General features: G+C 43.8%; 1 protein-coding gene across 6 annotated transcripts; it reads right to left on the minus strand.

Moving 5' to 3' along the window:
- Positions 1–2144: 2144 nt before the first annotated feature.
- On the minus strand, positions 2145–16768 carry GPRASP3 (G protein-coupled receptor associated sorting protein family member 3). 6 transcript variants are annotated; one of them, XM_067024001.1, is made up of 6 exons: positions 16674–16766; positions 14241–14401; positions 9581–9699; positions 6020–6116; positions 5597–5672; positions 2145–5266 (listed from the first exon to the last, which is right to left on the minus strand). In XM_067024001.1, exon 6 carries the CDS (start codon positions 5114–5116, stop codon positions 3431–3433), a length of 1686 nt encoding a protein of 561 aa, XP_066880102.1. In that variant the 5' UTR covers positions 5117–5266; positions 5597–5672; positions 6020–6116; positions 9581–9699; positions 14241–14401; positions 16674–16766; the 3' UTR covers positions 2145–3430. The 6 variants fall into 6 exon arrangements, with proteins under 6 accessions (XP_066880102.1, XP_058906243.1, XP_058906244.1 ...); XM_059050260.2 differs by lacking the exon at positions 9581–9699 and having other exon boundaries at positions 16661–16768; XM_059050261.2 differs by lacking the exon at positions 9581–9699.
- Between the last annotated feature and the right edge of the window lie 966 nt (positions 16769–17734).

Here is a 17734-nt window from a genome sequence, read left to right on the forward strand (position 1 = left end):
ATTTCAAGACATTATAAAGCTACAGTAATCAAGACAATGTAACACTGTAATGAAGATACACAAGTAGATCAATGGAACAGAATAGAGTACAGAAACAGACCCATTACATACAGAGACAACTGATTTTTGACAAAGATGCAAAGGCAACTCAGTGGAGAAAGAAGAGTCTTTTAAGCAAGTGATACTGTACCAACTGGATATCACTATGCCCAAATTGAACTTCAACCTATATATAAGGTGTACCATATATAAAAAACTCAAAATGGATCATAGACCTAAATATGAAACCTAAAACTGTAAAACTTTTAGAATATAGGATACAATCTTTATGACCTTGGTTAGGCAACAATTTCTTATATTTAACACAAAAACACAATTGGTAAAATAATTGTTCTTCATTAAAATTAAAAAGTTCTGTTTTCCAAAAGACATTTTTAAGAGAATAAAAAGACAATCCACAGACTGGGAGAAAATATTTGTAAAACATATATCTAATAATACTTATATCCAGTATATATAAAGAACTCTTAAAAATCGACAATAAAAAGGAACCACTCAATTTTAAAAAATGGGGCAAAACATTTATACCTACTTCACCCAATATATATGGATGGTAAATATGCATATGAAAAGATGTTCAACATCATTAGTGATTAGCGAAGTGCAAACGAGAACCGCAATGAAATATGGCTAAAATTAAAAGACCAACCATACCAAGCGTTAGCAAGGATGTGGAGGAATCAAACTCTCATGCACTGCTGTGGGAATGTAATATGGTACAACCATTTTGGAAAATATAAATGTATACTTCCCATATGACCCAGCCATCCCACTCCTAGGTAGTTATCAAAGAGAAAAGCAAATGTCCATACAAACAGTTCTACAAGAAACAGTTGTAGCAGCTTTATTTGCAGTAGTTCAAATCTGGAAAAAACGCAAATGCCCATTAACAGATGAATGGATAAACTGTGCAAACTGTGGTATAGACATATAGTAGAATACTACTTGGCAATAAAAAGCAATGAGCTATTGATACACAAAACAACATAGATGGATCTCAAATAATTATGCTGAGTGAAAGAAGTGAGATCCCCTTCCCTCCAAAAGAATATATGCTGTATGATTCCTTTTATGTAAAACTACAGAAAATGAAAATGATTCTATATTGTCAGAAAGCAGATCAGTGGTTGTTTGGGGACAAAACAGAGAGAGGTGGGAAGGAGGCATTACAAAGGGGCATGAAGAAACTTTTCGGGGTGATGGGTACGTTTGCTATGTTGATTATGGTGATGGTTTCATGTCTGTATACATGTTAAAACTTACCAAACTGCATACTTTAAATATGTATGGTTTGAGGTATGTCAATTATATCTCAATAAAGCTATTAAATAAAAGCATATGGTAGATCTGTATAATACTAAATTGGAAAGATAACTGAAAAGACAAAAAGGCAAGTTGCAGAATACTGTCATTTATTTCTGCAAGATAATAAATTTATGCATATTCTTTATTAAGATGATATGCAATGAAAGATTAGTGCACTATGCACCAAATGTTAACACAGGAAAAACATTAAGAGATTCAAAAAGATTTGTAGAAGCCTATTTATTGATATGGAAAGATGGTCACAATATACAGTTAGTGGGAGGAAAGGTAAGTTACAAACAGTACTTATAGTATGATCTTGTTTTAATTTCTTAACTGTTTAAAAATCTCAAATCATATAACCCAATCTTTTTACACACTGAAACATTCTCTTCAGCTCAGACCACGGGTTGTAATTCCTACCCTGAGTCTTAGAAACACAGCTATAGCCCAAGTCCTGGGAATGCTTTCTGGACCATAGACTTCCAGAAATCACTGTCATGTAGATTGAGGCAGCAGCTCCTTTCCTAGCTTTCCTGTTTTGTGTTGATGAAGCTGCAGTTCTGGGCCTGGGCCTAAATTTATCCAATTAAGTTTATCCTGTATAGTTTTAGCTGGTACAAATGCAGAGAGTAGGCTTGCCTAGTAGTAAAAGAGAACTGTTTATCTTTTCATATGACTCACAGGAGAATAAATTATAAATGGTAAACAAATTAAGGTATAATTTTGCAAGGAGGAAAAAAACAATTATCTTTTAAACTGTAAGGTATGAAACAATGTACAGAATGATTCCAGTTCTTTATTGAAGAAGACAGGAAAGACACATAGCAAATTTCAGTTGTTTGACTCCAAATCTACATCTCATTCATTCAACAGTTTGGGGCACCTACTGTTTCCCAGACACTGACAGTTCAAATCCATACACTCATCCCAGACTTTTCTTCTGACTCCAGCAAGGTTTAACCAAATACCTAATGGACATGTGCATTTAGAGGAAGTTAAGAATTGCAAGACTGGCAGGGACAGTATCTACAGCAAAAATGAATCATTAAAACCAGTCTGTGAGCCTTGAAGGCTGCCACACAAAAAAGTGCAAGAGGACTATAAGGTAGTGCAATGAGAGTGGGTTTTGGTATCAGACAAAACAGTTATGTCACAGTTGCCTGCTGTGGGAATCTAGGAATAATTATTCAACCTCCTTAACTGCCATTGGAGGCAATCCAGAATAACAAGTTATAATCAAAAAAAAAAAAAAATACCAGTACATAGCTCAGAGAACCATTGTTGAGAAGAAGAAACCTGTAAAATATAATGCCAACACAGTATCTGACATGAGTAGGTACTCAGGAAATGTTTCCTCCCTACATCTACATCCTCTCTCTTCTGCAAGATGACTTGACATAAATGAAATAGCCTAACAATATAAGAGTTATAAATGCAGTAGCAAAATAATACATGAATGTTACATTTTATCTGAGATTCAGGGCCATTTGTGTGTTGTAGAATGAGTTAGCTGATGCAGGTAGAATAGGGGAAAAATAGTAATTCCTTTTTACATTAAACAGCCGGTAGCAACCCTGCTTTCTTTACGTATTGAGAGTGCACATTTGGCAATGAGTGTGTGTGTATACATATATGTGTGTGTGTGTGTGTGTGTACTGTTAGATATCTTTTTGTGTGTATATGCCTTGTTTCTACAACTAGATTATAAATTCAAGTATATTATCTTTTAAAATCATTTGAAGCTGCAAATGGATCTAAGCAGATACTAATGAAAAGTTAGCTTACTTATGATGCACCAATTTGCTATCTTAAATGTTAAAAAGCTCCCCATCTACACAAGAGAATAATCAACAGATGTTTTCAACTCACAATGAAATATTAATTTGATACCCCAAAATTGTCTAGCTCAGACCTAGACTGTCACAGGTAATATTGTGTTAAAGATGTAACTTATAACATGCACACTGTAATAACCAAAACATTATGCATGGCTCTTTGGGAACACACAGCCTGTTAGAGTTTGGAGATTGTTCAAAGGGTTCTCTTCTATTTCTAGCTCATTTTACATTGTTTCGATGATCACTTTAACTTCACGGAAAATGGCCATGAGAGTATTATAACTCAAATGATCAACAACTACAATTGAGCCCTTTCTGATATGCTCCTTTATGTTAATAAATATGGCCACAGCACTAACGAGATTGGCTTTTGCCTCTTTTTGGTTAAAGATGAGCTTTAATGCTGCTAATGCTTTTGTATTGATCATGTCTCTGGCTGCAGTTGGATTTTCAGACATATTCAAAAGTACTTTCAAAACAAGATTTCTGGTTTTACGATTTCCCAGGGAGAGCAAATGAAAAAGCTCTGAAAAGTAATTGGCAACAATGTGGTGATGGTTAGAATCAGTAGTCAGTTGTCCTAGTATCTTTAATCCTGATTGCTGTCCAGGTGAGTTAAAGGGAAAAGACATGGTTTCCTTACACATATGTTTAACATGTAATTCAACCTTGCGTTGTCTTTCATCCCCAGAGGGGGGATTCAGAGTAATTACAGCCTTTTTTCTCATTTCAGAGGAAGGAAAACTAAGCAAGCTTTCAATAAGCGTCACTACACCCACCTCATTAATGAACTCTTGGGCAAATGGATGAACATTAATGATCCCCATTGCAATTTGAGCTATTTTATGAATGAGAGGATCAGTAGTTGATTTAAGTAAGGTAACAAGTTTTTCAAACTCCTCAGAATCCATGTAGCATTCCATTTTGCAAGGGCAAGCAAATGGCTTAATCCCATTCACCTCCCTGATCCTGATTTGGCGTCTAATCTCCTCTATGGTCTGGATACAAGGGTCAGAACCAAATGGGTACTCAGAGACAGGCTGTGAGCTTGAGGGAGTGCTCCTAGAAGGGCATGCCGCTGTTGCCACAGGCAAAGAACGGGTATTTTCCTCAGCGGAGGCCAGGACAACATATGAAGGAGGCTTTTTCTCAAATGGGACTTGGGATCTAAAGCCTAACACTGCTGGAGTTACAGCAGGAGCTTTGGGCCAGATAGTTACCTCAGACCAGTCCTTGGGCCTATCTTTTTCATTAATTTCATCCACAGGCTGGGGCTTAATTATCCTGCTCACAGGTCTAGGGTTAGGGTCAAAACTAGTTTCATCTCCATCCCAAAACCAGCTCCCAATAACGTTCTCCTCCTCCTCCTCCTCAGCCCCTGGTCTAGCCTTGCAGTTGGCCCCAGCCACAGGCTCCAACTTCTTAGCATAGGATGGGGGACAAATATCAACTTTACCTTCATCCTTAGCACTGAAATGATTACCAACCTCTTCTCCATTCCAGAACCAGGAACCAACACTGGCTTCTTCCCCAGCCCAAAACCAGGTATCAATACCAGTCTTATCTTTACATGTAGACCTGGACTCAGCACTAGCTTCAGCCACAGAACAAAACCGAGATGCTCTAGTGGCCTCATCTTCAGCTTTGGGACTGAAATCTGCCAGACCTCCTTCCTTCATCTCAGTAACAATCTTGTTCTTAGATGCTGCCTTCACCTCTGCCACTGCATCTTCCTGAGTCCCTGCCTTGGCTATTGCTTTGGCCTGGGTCTTGGCTACAGATCTGACTATGCCAGTAGCCTCCCTCTTGGCTTCAGCTTCTACACCAGCCCTTTTTTCAGTTTTGGCCTTCTTTTTACTCTCATTCTTTCTACTCCTATTCTTTCTACTTGCATTCTTAACCCCAGCCATGGTTGAAGCCCAGTTATATAGATAGCTCTATACAGTCTTGGCTTTGGTTCTCAATATGTCCCAGGTCAGTGTCTTAATATTCTTTTACTGGATTGAAGGTGATGATCTTCTGTCACTTCAAGGCCACCACAGACACCACTGGAGATAGGCCTGGGGTAGAAGAAGAAAATGGGCTTTGAGTCTCTTCCAACTGTGCTTCTCTATGCAGACAGCCACACAGGACATGAGAAAGTAGAGACAGATTGTGTGGTAGGAGAAGTAGAATAGTAGAAAACTCTGTTACCTCATTTTAACCCTTCCACAGTCCTACTAATGCCCAACAATGCCCTGCCCAGGCACTTCCATACTCTTTTCTCTGCATCAAATAGGAGCGGAGACGATGGGAAAGCTTGGTGAAAGTGAGAGAGGCTAAGAAGTGTCCAGCCCCTTTGGTATATACCACTATACTCTATAGGTCTATCTGGTAGGCCTCACACCAACCTGCACTGATCTGGTGCAATTTTCTCCTTTCTTGCTTCCAGTGTTGATAAGCCCTATAGTAGACTCACAGGCAGACCTATGGACAAAAACACAGGAGGGATTGGAATTTTAAGTATTTGGTAGACAGACATGCATTCTGGCTTCTAAACCCAATACCTGCCTTTCCAAATCTAAGGTATTGTGAATATAATGTTTCTGGCCTCCTTGGTCCTCCTCATGGCTTCCTTCCTCACTTCCTAGGTATCTATCAATTACCCTATAGGCACAATCCTGGCTCACCCTAGCCTCATTTCCTATACATAAATGTGAGGGCAGAGGTGTGTGGGAAGTTGAAAGACAATGGCTCCAAGATATGATCTGGTCTTACTTGTCAACAGCCAATTCCCATCTGCAAGCAATAGGGGTGCTCATGCTCACACTCACCTTGGATCCAAATGAATAGCTTTTGTCCTCTTTCTTAATCAAATTCAAAGTGAACAGCTACCTGCAGATTTCTACAGTACTCTATAAAGGAACAAACCTATGGAGAGACAAAAAGAGGAAAGAAAACAAAAGAGACTGAGATGGCCCAACACCCATGCCAAGTGTTACAACATATGCTTCTGTACATTCAAGGCCATGTTAAATATCTCCCACCTGTCTGCTCCTCCCAAATGATCCCCCATCCACTCCCCAAAGACCTGCAGCTTGTCTAATCACACCTCCCAACACTAAAGTCATTTTCCTAGCAGAGGCCACACCTCCTTCCTTGAACAAAAAGATGAGGTGCAAGAATGGGTAGTGGAACACAGGCAACTGTATTTAGAAGACAGGCAGTGAACATAATGGGGACTACTATTTCAATACTATCTTGCATGCCCCTGCCTTTTCCCCTTCCCCACACATACATAGTTCCTATCTCATTCACCACCTATGCCAGCCAGCCCACATAGCAGGTGCCCTCAGATGATACCCTTACCACTACAGAACAGTCCACTAGCTAGAGAAGAGTCACGCCCTATAGAAAAACAAGGGGCATTCAGCAAAACACCAAGAGAGTATGTTGACAATGGTAGAAAAGTACCAGGTTAATGAACAGATTCCCAGAATTCAGGTCCTAAAACCTCCTTTTGAAGAATCAAGGAATAAGTAAATAAATGTGTGTCATGTCTCAGAATTTCCCAGGAACTCCACAAAATCTTATGTGGGACTGCTCCTGCACCAAAATAAGAGGTGGCTGTGAACGGTAGATGGCGTTCTAGTTTCCAAAACTAGAAAATGAAGAAGCAAACTGACTTCACGCGTTCTAAATTGACCCTTCAGAAAAATTTCCTCTCTATTCTGAAGAGCCATGCCCATAGCTCAACATATTAAAGTGGGCTAGGATGTTGAGAAAACAGATCCCAAATGTGAAGGATGGATTAATACATTATTTATTTACACGGATCCTTCCTGTGAAAGCCTATTGACTCCTCAACCTGTCATTTGCTTGCATTTAATTGGGTCCAAGACCTAAATATGGAAGGCAACAAAACTGCTGTATTAAGAGGCACATAAACTTTTCATTTTGGTGACTTCATAATCTACTCGCTGAATTCCCCTTTCACTGAAAGTGCCAAACCTACCGCGCACACAGGACACTCTGGCATCAAAGAGGGGCCTGTGGGAAGGGACAGCACCCGGCACGCGGGGTCCAACAGACCCCTTTCCAGAATCAGGGCCCGGGAGAGCGGCCCCCCGCGCCCGCCCGCTCGGCACCCGGCTCTGAACGCCACCCCGGCGGCCTCCCCAACGCCCCCACCCTGGCTCCCCTCCGCCATTTCGCCCGCAGCAGCCTTCCCCACAGCCCTCTCCTGGCACAGGCACCGTCGACGGCGGGGCGCGGGCGCCCAGAAAGCCCGCCGGGGAGCGGCCGCGACGTTCGCCTCCCCAGGATCCGAGGGAAGCCCTGCGGCCAAGACCTCACGCCCCGGGCCCGGTCCGCGCCAGTCGCCGCCTCCTCAGCGCCAGGGGTCCCCCGGCACTGCGCACCTCTCTCAGGGACCCGCTCCGACCCTGCTGCCATCCCCTCGTCAGGCTGCCAGGGTCCGCGGGGCAGGGTGTGAGCCGCTCGTCGCCCCCGAGACACCCCCACTTGCCTTCGCAGGCGCAGGGTCCCGATGGTTGGCCTCCCCCTCCTATCGTGGCTCCTCACTCAGATTCCCACCGCTCGCCGTGCGGGCAGAATGGCAAAGAGGCGTCCTGGCCCCCGCGCAGCTGCGCCAAACCGGGAAGGGGCTGCGAAGGATGCGGCACCAACCTCTCGCGGCGAGGGTGTCGGGAAGGGGGCGGAGGGATACGGCACGAATGGGCTCGACGCCCCCTCCCACGCCCACCATAGTTCCGACCCAGAAAGGGGCGGGGCCACGCCGGCCCTCCACCGCCCCTCGTCGGGCGACCACCCTTCCCGCCCCGCACACTTCTGGCACCGCAGCGTGTGGGGTCGGCGGGCGGTGGGCAGTGGGGGCTGGGGTTGGGAGGGTAGGGGGGGGCCGCGCCGGAGGGAGCAGCGGATGGATACAGATCGTCCCGGTGTGTGTGTGTGTGTGTGTTTGTACCGGACTGCCCGGAGTCCGCCCCGCTACCCTCCCCCATCGCGCCCGCCATCCTCCCAGGGCGCCAGTGGCAGAGGAGCTGTGAGGACGCCCCTCCCCGGGTCTGCTTTCCACCTTCTGGGGCCGTGGGCGGGAGGAAGGTGGGAGGTGGCGCTCGTGGAGGCCGAGCCACTGCCCTTCTTCTAAGGGAAGGCAGCCCTAGATAGACCTCTGGCCTGAGGAAACAAACCACCTGTCTGCGCCAGTGTCGTCACCCTCTCTGCCATACTGCCATTTTCTCAGTCGCAGTGGTAGCTCGGTAGCACACTTTGCCATTTCGCCGCCCCCGCAGTTGCCCAGCAAAGAGGGCCTTTCCCTCTCAGGACCCGCACCGGCTCGGACAGTCCTCCCTGTCTCTAATCCCATAGCCAGGTGTCAGGCACCAGGTAGGGCCGGTCCTGGCTTCTCTCCCCAGGTTCTGTCAGGTTTTCTCTTGCAGTTGCCTCCAAGCGCTTACCTTTGGCAGGGTGGAAATGTGGCAGGGATTACAACCAACTGGGATCTCACACACTTGCCATACACACCAGTCTAGTTTATCTATTAGGGCTGTTAACAAATAAATCATACTTATCTTAAATTCCAAAATCTGCATTATATCTGAACCTGGTTCTGATGCTTTGTGTCCTTAACCAATGCTTTTTCTTGCCTTTATTATGTTATAATTTTGTGTTGAAAGCTGGATATGATGTGTTGGGTAATAGGAACTGAGGTAAGTAGACCTTTAGTGAGAAGCTTTATGTTAAGCTGGTTAGCTGTTGGGCTGTGTGTAATGTTTGCTGTAGCTGCAGGTGTCAGTCTTCAAGTTCCTCTACTGTCTTTTTGTCTCTCCTCTTAACTGTGTTTCCCTAATTGCATCTTGCAGAGAGAGTCTGCATCTTGCAACTCTTTCAGCTGCACTCCACTGTTACTACACTGGAGGCCTGTTAGCATGTGGAGGAGAGGAAGTGTTATATAATGTTCTGGTTAAATTCCAGTCTTTTGTGGTCCTGTCTCTAGACTGTGACCTTCACAAGTGTTTCTTTAGCATCTTTCTCCCCCTTACAGGAGAATGGAAGGCTAGAGTGGGCTGGATAGGAGGAATGCCTTTCCCTCAGCTGGGATAAGGCTCTGGGAAAGTCTTTTCTGCTGGAAAGTAGGCCTTTGTTATGGAGAAGACTTGGGGGTGTATTTCTTGAGTGTACACTTCCCCTCCCACTGCCACAGCCTTGAGGAGATCTTTCTGGGATCTTCACTATGAGAACCTGCTGGAGTTCCTGGAGGTAAAGCCCACAACACTGCTAAGACTGCAGGTCCTTAGGGGTTTCTCACTCTCCTACTATTCCACCCTCAGTCTCCCATCAATTTGTCAAAATTCCCACTTAAGTGTTCTTACCTGTTTGTCTCTAGCAGTTTCTGCTCCATGTAAAGATATATAGGCTGTGACTCTCTGGATGTCTTTTCTCCAGAATTTGGGGTGGTCATTTGCCTTGTGACCTCAGTTCTCTGATGAGTCTAAGATAAGTCATTGATTCTCAGTTTGTTCAGCTTTTTTCTTGTAAGTACAGGAACAATGACTTCCAAGCTCTTTACATTTTAGAACTGAAACTGGAAGTGTGTCCTATGGATTTTAACAGGATAACTAAAGACCAATGAACACAGCTTTCATCCTCTTCTTTTCAGCTGAACTTCAGATCTGAGAATAAAGTTGCCCTTGAAAACCTAGCTGCTCCATAAATATCTGCTCTTTTCCCTCCCAGGTATAGAAAATTTACGTGACTCCCTGAAACTGGCATCTCAGCCCCCAAATTCTTAACGTGGAGTGCAGATTAGAATTCAGACTTCCTGAATCAGAGTTCCTGGTGGTGACGGCTGAGCAACTGTTGACTTAACCCCAGTAGAAAAGTCATCTCTGTTACCACCACCACGACCATGAAGAGGCAGTGCACTATACTACTAGGTACTTGCTTAGACTAGAATTACCAGTTTCTGATCCCTGGAAGCACTTTCTAAAAGGAGGCTGCATGGTAGAGTACAGGCTCTCTCCCCTGGGCTCTACTCTGGGACTTAGCCAGACTTGAGCCAGGCAGTCCAAAGTTTAAATAGAGATTTTACCACTAACTATTTGTGTCACTTTGGAAAAGGTACTTAATGTTTTTATAACTCAGTTAAGTCATCCCTCAAAGGGGATTGTTAATAACTACTTCACAGGATTCTTGTACACACTAACTGAGAAACTATCTGATATTCTGAAATATCTGCAAATATCAGGTCTTTCTAGGTCCTTTTAAAATTGTGATCTAGTCATATTATGGGGTGGGCTGGGGAAAGCAGTAAGAGTAGATGAAGTAAGTCAGAAAGAGAAAAACAAATACCGTATGCTAACACATATATATGGAATCTAAAAACAAAAAAGGTCATGAAGAACCTAGGGGCAAGATGGGAATAAAGATGCAGACCTACTAGAGAATGGACTTGAGGATATGGGGAGGGGGAAGGGTAAGCTGGGACAAACTGAGAGAGTGGCATGGACATATGTACACTACCAAACGTAAAATAGATAGCTAGTGGGAAGCAGCCGCATAGCACAGGGAGATCAGCTCGGTGCTTTGTGACCACCTAGGGGGGTGGGAGGGAAGGAAACGCAAGAGGGAAGATATATGGGAACATATGTATATGTATAATTGATTCACTTTGTTATAAAGCAGAAACTAACACACCATTGTAAAGCAATTATACTCTAATAAAGATGTTTAAAAAAAAGAGTAGATGCAATCTCCACGGTGGCTTTTAGAGGTCATGATTGCTAAGACATCGCCACTGTGCTCTTTCTTACTGTAACCTTGGTGCTTTGTATATACTGTGTTGCTTAACATAACCCTTTACCAAAAGAGCATCACTTTTACATAAGTATGCCTCCCTTCTCCTTATAGTGATGTGCCACAGGGAGGCTGATTCAAATTCCAGAGGTGAGTCTGCTTGGTCTAAGGATAATTCATCCCCTTGGTACTCTGGTTCAGGAATGGCTGGTGATGTAACTCTGCTTAATGAGACATGTAGAGAAGATTGCAGAAGGATTTCTGAGGAAAGTGTCCTCACTCATAAGACAAGGCCATTAGTAAAGGTATCTCCTTTTCTTCCTTGGAAAGTTGCTTGACTCCTTGCAGCCATCAAGTTTCCAGCCTTAGGATGGAAGTTGATATTATGAATGGCAGAAGAAAGAGATGGATAAAAGCTGAGTCCTTAGCTGAATCAAACAATCACTAAGATTTCTCTGCCTCAGTACTTTTGATCTGTGGATAATAAATTTCCTTATTAAGTTAGTTTTAGTTGAATTCCTTGTTATATGGAACAATCCTAAATGTTATGTATGCTCAGGCACAAAACAATGCTTCAGTGAGTAACAGTTCCTCACTTTTGTCTGTTAGTAAGCCCTACCTCTTAAAACCAGTGGCAGAACTCATGTTTCCATGTGAAAGGAAAACTGTAGATTCTGAACATCATGCCTAATCATTGCTAGAGGTCTGACAACTGTGATTGGCTTCCGTTTTAGATTGAAAAGGAAGGCTTCAGGCAGAAAACCTAAACCTTACTTATCTAGGGGGTTCAGAGGTACATTAAATATGTGAGCTTATAGATAAGCCTAGTTTCAATTCAGAGAGTCATTGTGTGGAAGTGCACCCATGTGAAATATCCATAGTGTAAAGATATCAAAGGTTATCTGCTTTCTATCCAGAGGACTGTACTGAGGTTGAGAAAGATAAATTCATAGTGTCAACAGCCAGAAAGTTTTGGTTAACTTTCCCCAGGTGCACTGTACTAAGCAACACAGGTATAGAAAGAGGTGGATATTTGGGATTTATCAAGAGCTGAGATTTTGCCAGGACAGTGGAGCCAGGCGCTAGAGGATGAGGTAGGCGAGTAGTAAAAATGATGGCCCATGATGAACCATTAAGTTGGGAAGGAAGGAAAATCTGGAGTATGCTGATTCACAGGTAGAAGGGGATAACGGACAGGGAGTCTAGCAACACTCAGGTTCAAGTTTCTTTATGATGAATAAAGTACTTTGCTACAAGCTGTTAGGAGGAGAAAATCTGATGATGAAGACAGTCATGGTGATGATGGCAGCTTTTAGTGATAATTAGCACTAGAGCGATATATTGGGCTGGCAAAAAAGTTTGACCAAACTTTTTGGCCAAACCAACAGATGTAGTGTAGTGGCAACACATGCCAGCTCCAGATTCAAACTACAAAGGTTTGAATCACAGCTCCTCTGCTAATCAAATCAAGCTCTGCTAACTGAGCTTGCCAAGTTACCAGTCTGTGCCTCAGCTTCCTCATTAGAACAGAGACAATAACAGCATCTACTCTATACAGTTGTTTTGAGGATTAAATAAGTTAATATATTTAGAACCCTTAGAAGAGTGTCTGGCAGTTATAAAGCACTCATTAAATCTTGACATTAACAATAAGTACAGTCACCCTTCCATATCCTGGGTTCCGCATCCACAGATTCAACCAACCAGGGATAAAAAATATTTGAATCAAAGAACTCCAGAAAGTTCGAGAAATCAAAACTTTAATTTGACACACACTGGCAACTATTTATGTAGCATTGGCATTGTATTTACAACATGTACACAGAATTTACATTGTATTAGGTATTGTAAGTAATCTAGAGATGACTTAAAATATATGAGGAAGGGACTTCCCTGGTGGTCCAGTGGTTAAGGGTCCAACTTCCAATGCAGGGGATGCGGGTTCGATCCCTGGTCGGGGAACTAAGATCCCACATGTTACCAGGCAACTAAGCCCACGCATCACAACCAGAGAGAAGCCCATGTGCTGCAACGAAGAGCCTGTGTGCTGCAAGGAAGACTCAGTGCAGCCAAAAAAAATAAAGATGTTTAAAAAATAATAATAAAGTATATGGGGAGATGTACACAGGTTATGTGCAAATAATATGCCATTTTGTATAAGGGACTTGAACATCTGTGGATTTTTGTATCTCTGGATGGTCCTGGATCCAATTCCCCCTGGATACAGAAGGACGGCTGTACTATGAAAAGTAGTAAAAGGCTCAGGCATTGAGGTCAGACTGACTGGGGTCTGATTCACTTTCAGAGTCCAAGTTTCTTCCTCTATGCTACTTGGCCCTCAACACTAGTTCTGTCTTATTCATAAAAAAGGCTCCAGTGCATGATATAAAGAAACAAATGCTAAAATAGTGGTGAATAAAATACTGTGTAAGTACATAGTATGGAGGCATTACTTCCTACCAAGGGGCAACGAGTAAGGGTGAGAGTATCAGAAAGACTTCAAACAGGCTAGCATTTGAGCTGAGCCTAAACGGATGACTGTGTTTCCTACAGGCAGAGAAAGGGCATGAGGGCATTGAAGATTGAGGGAACAGCCTGGGGTAATGCACAAAAGTAGTAAAGCACAGAGTATAGTTGGGTTGGGAAATAGCAGATAGTCCCATGTGGCTTGAGTGCAGGCAAAGTGGAGCAGGGCTTGGACTGGGTGAGGCACGAGTGAGTGCCTCCTTAAATTGTATCTTTATCTCATTCTAGTCCTGGCCCTGACTTGGAAGAATGTGTTGGAAATGGAGATGGAAAGGTAGAATTGTATGGAAAAGTACAGGGCCTTGAAACCCTCCATTGGGGACCTGGTAGTATTTTATAGATGAGATCCCACTGAAGGCTGCTTTTTTGAAATTGGGGGCAGAGTAGAGGGTCAACTGTGCTGTAAGATACCTTTCTTTCATTCATGATTGGATAGATGACAAATTCACTCTAATTTTATCCCCAGGCAGCAACACTGTAGGTCAAATGACATCTGAATGGGCCCTGATATTTATTACATGAGATAGCCCATAATATTTATCCAGAAAGGGGGCAGAAACAAAAGGGCCATATGAGTGTTGAGGTATTTACTTCAACTACACTCCCAGGAAAAAACTGAGGGATGATCTTGGCCTTTACAAGTGCTACTCAAGGAGTGATCAGAACAGAGATAATCATCTTCATGCATGGACACACACACCCCACACTTACCCAGTCCTTTGGCTGAGACTGAAAAAACCCACAGGCGTGAGTTAGTTAAGCATCTGCCCTGGGATGCATGTGGGACTTAGAGGTATCTCTCCAGACCGCAGTGTGAAGTTCCCCAAATATAAATGCAGTACCCCCAACAGGAAATACAGGCTGAGGGAGCTCTGATAAGGAAAAAATATAGAGAGAACTTTAAAAATCATCTAAATTGTAGACACATGCCACAAAAACATATGCTGCTTTTTTCACCCATAATACACTGATAGGCTCTGCCTCCTTTATTTTAACTTCCTTATGCATGATGCATAGGATCAAAGGTCAGTTTACAGATATTAATCTAGGGGTGGCTGCTAAAAATAAGGATGTGTGACACTATTATTCTGACATCAGTTCTTTGACACCAACTACCTGGAGTTAGCATCAGACTCCACAGGTTTAAGGGTGCAGTCCCCAATAATACTGACCCCACTTGAGATCAGATGTCAGTTACAAGACTTGGGGGACCACCTATACTTCTGACTGACCAGTTATAAATTCAGGGGTTCCCACAACCCCCTAAGGTTTGATAATTTACTAGAACACACTAAAAGTGCTATATGTAGAATTATAGTTTTCTTAGAAAGGATATACATAGGATAAGGTCTCAAAGGGTCTGCCAACCCGGAAGAGTTTTCACTGGGGTTTCATGACATAGGCACGACTGTTCATGTGATCGAACCCCAAATCCAGCCCTCCTTCCTTCTCTGGAGTTCCTGCTGGCCTAAAGCTCCAACTCTAATCACGTGGTTGGTCCTTCTAGTGACCAGCCCACATCCCACAAACAGAAGCTAACTAGGGACCCACCACAGTCCGTTCATTAGCATAACAAATATACTCCCAGGGCTCAAGAAATTCCAAGGTTTTTTCAGGCCCTGTGCCAGGACCCAGGGACAAAGGTCAGATATATTTTTTCTTATACCACATGATGTTTGAGGTGTTTGTCAAACTCTAAAACAACACAGACAAGACAACAAAGTTTGAGGGGAAAGGCCACAACCTAAACATTGGTCCCGATACTTATATTACCAGAATTCTGGAGAGTGGAGGGAGGAGGATAATACAAAGGAGGCAGGGGGTAAGAGAGGAGGAGGTAGTCCTAAGGCCTCAATCTCTAATTTTACCCACATGCCCACGGCTCACTTCCAGCGTTTAAATATAAACAGGAGGGCCTGAAGTAGTATTACTGCATAGTTTCAACATAGTGAGTATAAAAATAAGGATATGAGTGGGCTTAGGAAAATTCATTACTTCTTAGTGGCACTTTCTTAAACTGCCTTGGTATACAGTGGATGCCAGGGTCGGGGGAGAGATGTGGGTAGGGGGAGTGGGGATAATTCAGTTAGAAAGAGGACAAGGGCTTACCAAAGGCTGCAACCTAGGATAAGACCAAAGGAACAAGCCCTAAGAAGTGGACAGAGAGCAAAACACAAGGAAGAGAACGAAGTGTCTTCAGAGCGGACACATGAGAGCATCCATAAAAGAGTTTTCATAGGTGGTTCCCTGAAAAACCCTATTATGAGGCCCAGCACAGTAGCAGGAGGGAGCCTCGATGGAGTATCAGCTTTTGAGTTCCTAGATGGGAGGGAGCTGCTGCCTGGAGCTCAGGTCCAAGAATCATCTTGGGAGTTGAGAAGCTTGGCAGTATCCCAAAGAGAAATCCTATGTGAAGGGCCCAAAGCATCCAGATTCCCTCCTCCTGAGTCTGTTAGCTCCCCTTCCCCAGAGCTGCCCAGACTGGGGTTCATTCCTCTCTTGCATCTCCAGGCAGCTGGAGCCTTGATCTCCCCACTCTCCCAATTATGAGCTGGTCTCACAGTCTGGAAAAGACAAACAGTAGAGTGTGAGGGCCAACTAGGTGGGAGGAAGGGAGTGTAGCTCACAGTTCCTATCCTCACACCTGTGTTTCCTGACCCAGGGCCACCGGTGTTCACAAATTGTCACTTCACCGTTTCCTCTCTCTGGGCTCCCCTGAAACCAACTGCTTCCACGTGTCCACCTCTCCCACCCACACAGAGAAACAGAGTCACGCAGCGCTGGACGAGGAGACCGGGGTGGGGTAGGGACTTTCAAAAGGCAGGAGGGAGCACGAGGCTCCGAGACACTTCCTCTACCCAGATCTAGTCTACACCACCACCTCCCACGGATGCCAATACCCGGCCTCGAGCCCACCTCCTCTAGCAGCGGCCGATGCTTCCCTCCACGTATGCCTCCCACAGGCTCACTTCCTGCCTCTTGAGCTCCTGGGCAAAAACAGATCCCGGCTAAGACGCTCGCGGTTGGCTGAGGGATTGTGTCCTCCGCCAACAAAGGCCATAATTCTGGGCGCCTGAGGGATTAGCTTTCAGGCTAGTGCAGCATGGAGAGACACCCACCCACGCACCCACCATCACGTCCTACCACTCCTCTCACGGCCGTCTGTCAAGCGTCAGGTGAAAGTCTTTCCTGTCCCTTTTGAGCGCGACACACCTCTATGCCGGTCCAAGTGAGAGTGCGGTCACGTGACCCACAGCCCCACGTGACCGCGCACTCGGCAAGTCTGCCGCAGCCCTGCAGCACGCAAGGCAGTCTTCTGCCTCTGGGGTTGAGCTGCTTGCTAGAACAATCTGAAGCTCCCGATGGGGTGAAGATAGCTGAAAGGAAGGCTGGATACAGAGCCAAAGCTTCCAGCCCTAAGCCTGGGCCTTGCTCTGTAGGAGCACAAGGCTGGCGAGGAACACCCCATAAGGAGTTTGGAGACCAACTGACTTTCAGTATTCTGTGCAAAACTCGGGTGACATATTAAAACACACATAGGATCTGTCTTGAAAAATATTGATAGCCAAAACAAACATTCAATCTCCAATTTCCACCACCAGGATGATCTGTTAGCACTTGTGGTTTGTGAATGGAAGCACAACTGCCACTTTGCCCTACTTCCATAAACCTTGCAGCCTAGAGTCACATTGCGGGGGAAAGCAGGTTGCACTGTCAGAAAAATTATACAAAAATTGGGTAAAGACAACATAGGTTACTGGATACTAGTTCAGTGCAGTGCTGGGTTTCACTTTCTGTTGACAGAGCAAGTTTCCAACCCTAAGAGACTTATGTTAACTTGTTGGTACTTTGTCCAATAGATATGGAAATGAGTTATGTCCAGTGGAACAGATAACATAAGTGGTTTCAAGTTATCACCCTTAAGATATCAATCAGTTTTGTACTTGATCCAACAATGTTATACTAACATTTATTAAATTTCTACGTGTGTATGAAATTTAATATACATTTCTATTATTATATTGTGTATATTGTATATACACATCTCCTTCAACCATTCTCATAATCTTAGTTGTTGTGTTGAAAAAACACTTCCATGTGTTCATTTCTAATTTACAAATCATAATTTTACCTTTTCAAAAATTAACAGCATCCTCAGACAAAACAGAAATAACATTTCACCATGTCTAAAAATAATAAAACAT

Source organism: Kogia breviceps, chromosome X (assembly GCF_026419965.1).
Source record: "Kogia breviceps isolate mKogBre1 chromosome X, mKogBre1 haplotype 1, whole genome shotgun sequence".
NCBI lineage: Eukaryota > Metazoa > Chordata > Mammalia > Artiodactyla > Physeteridae > Kogia > Kogia breviceps.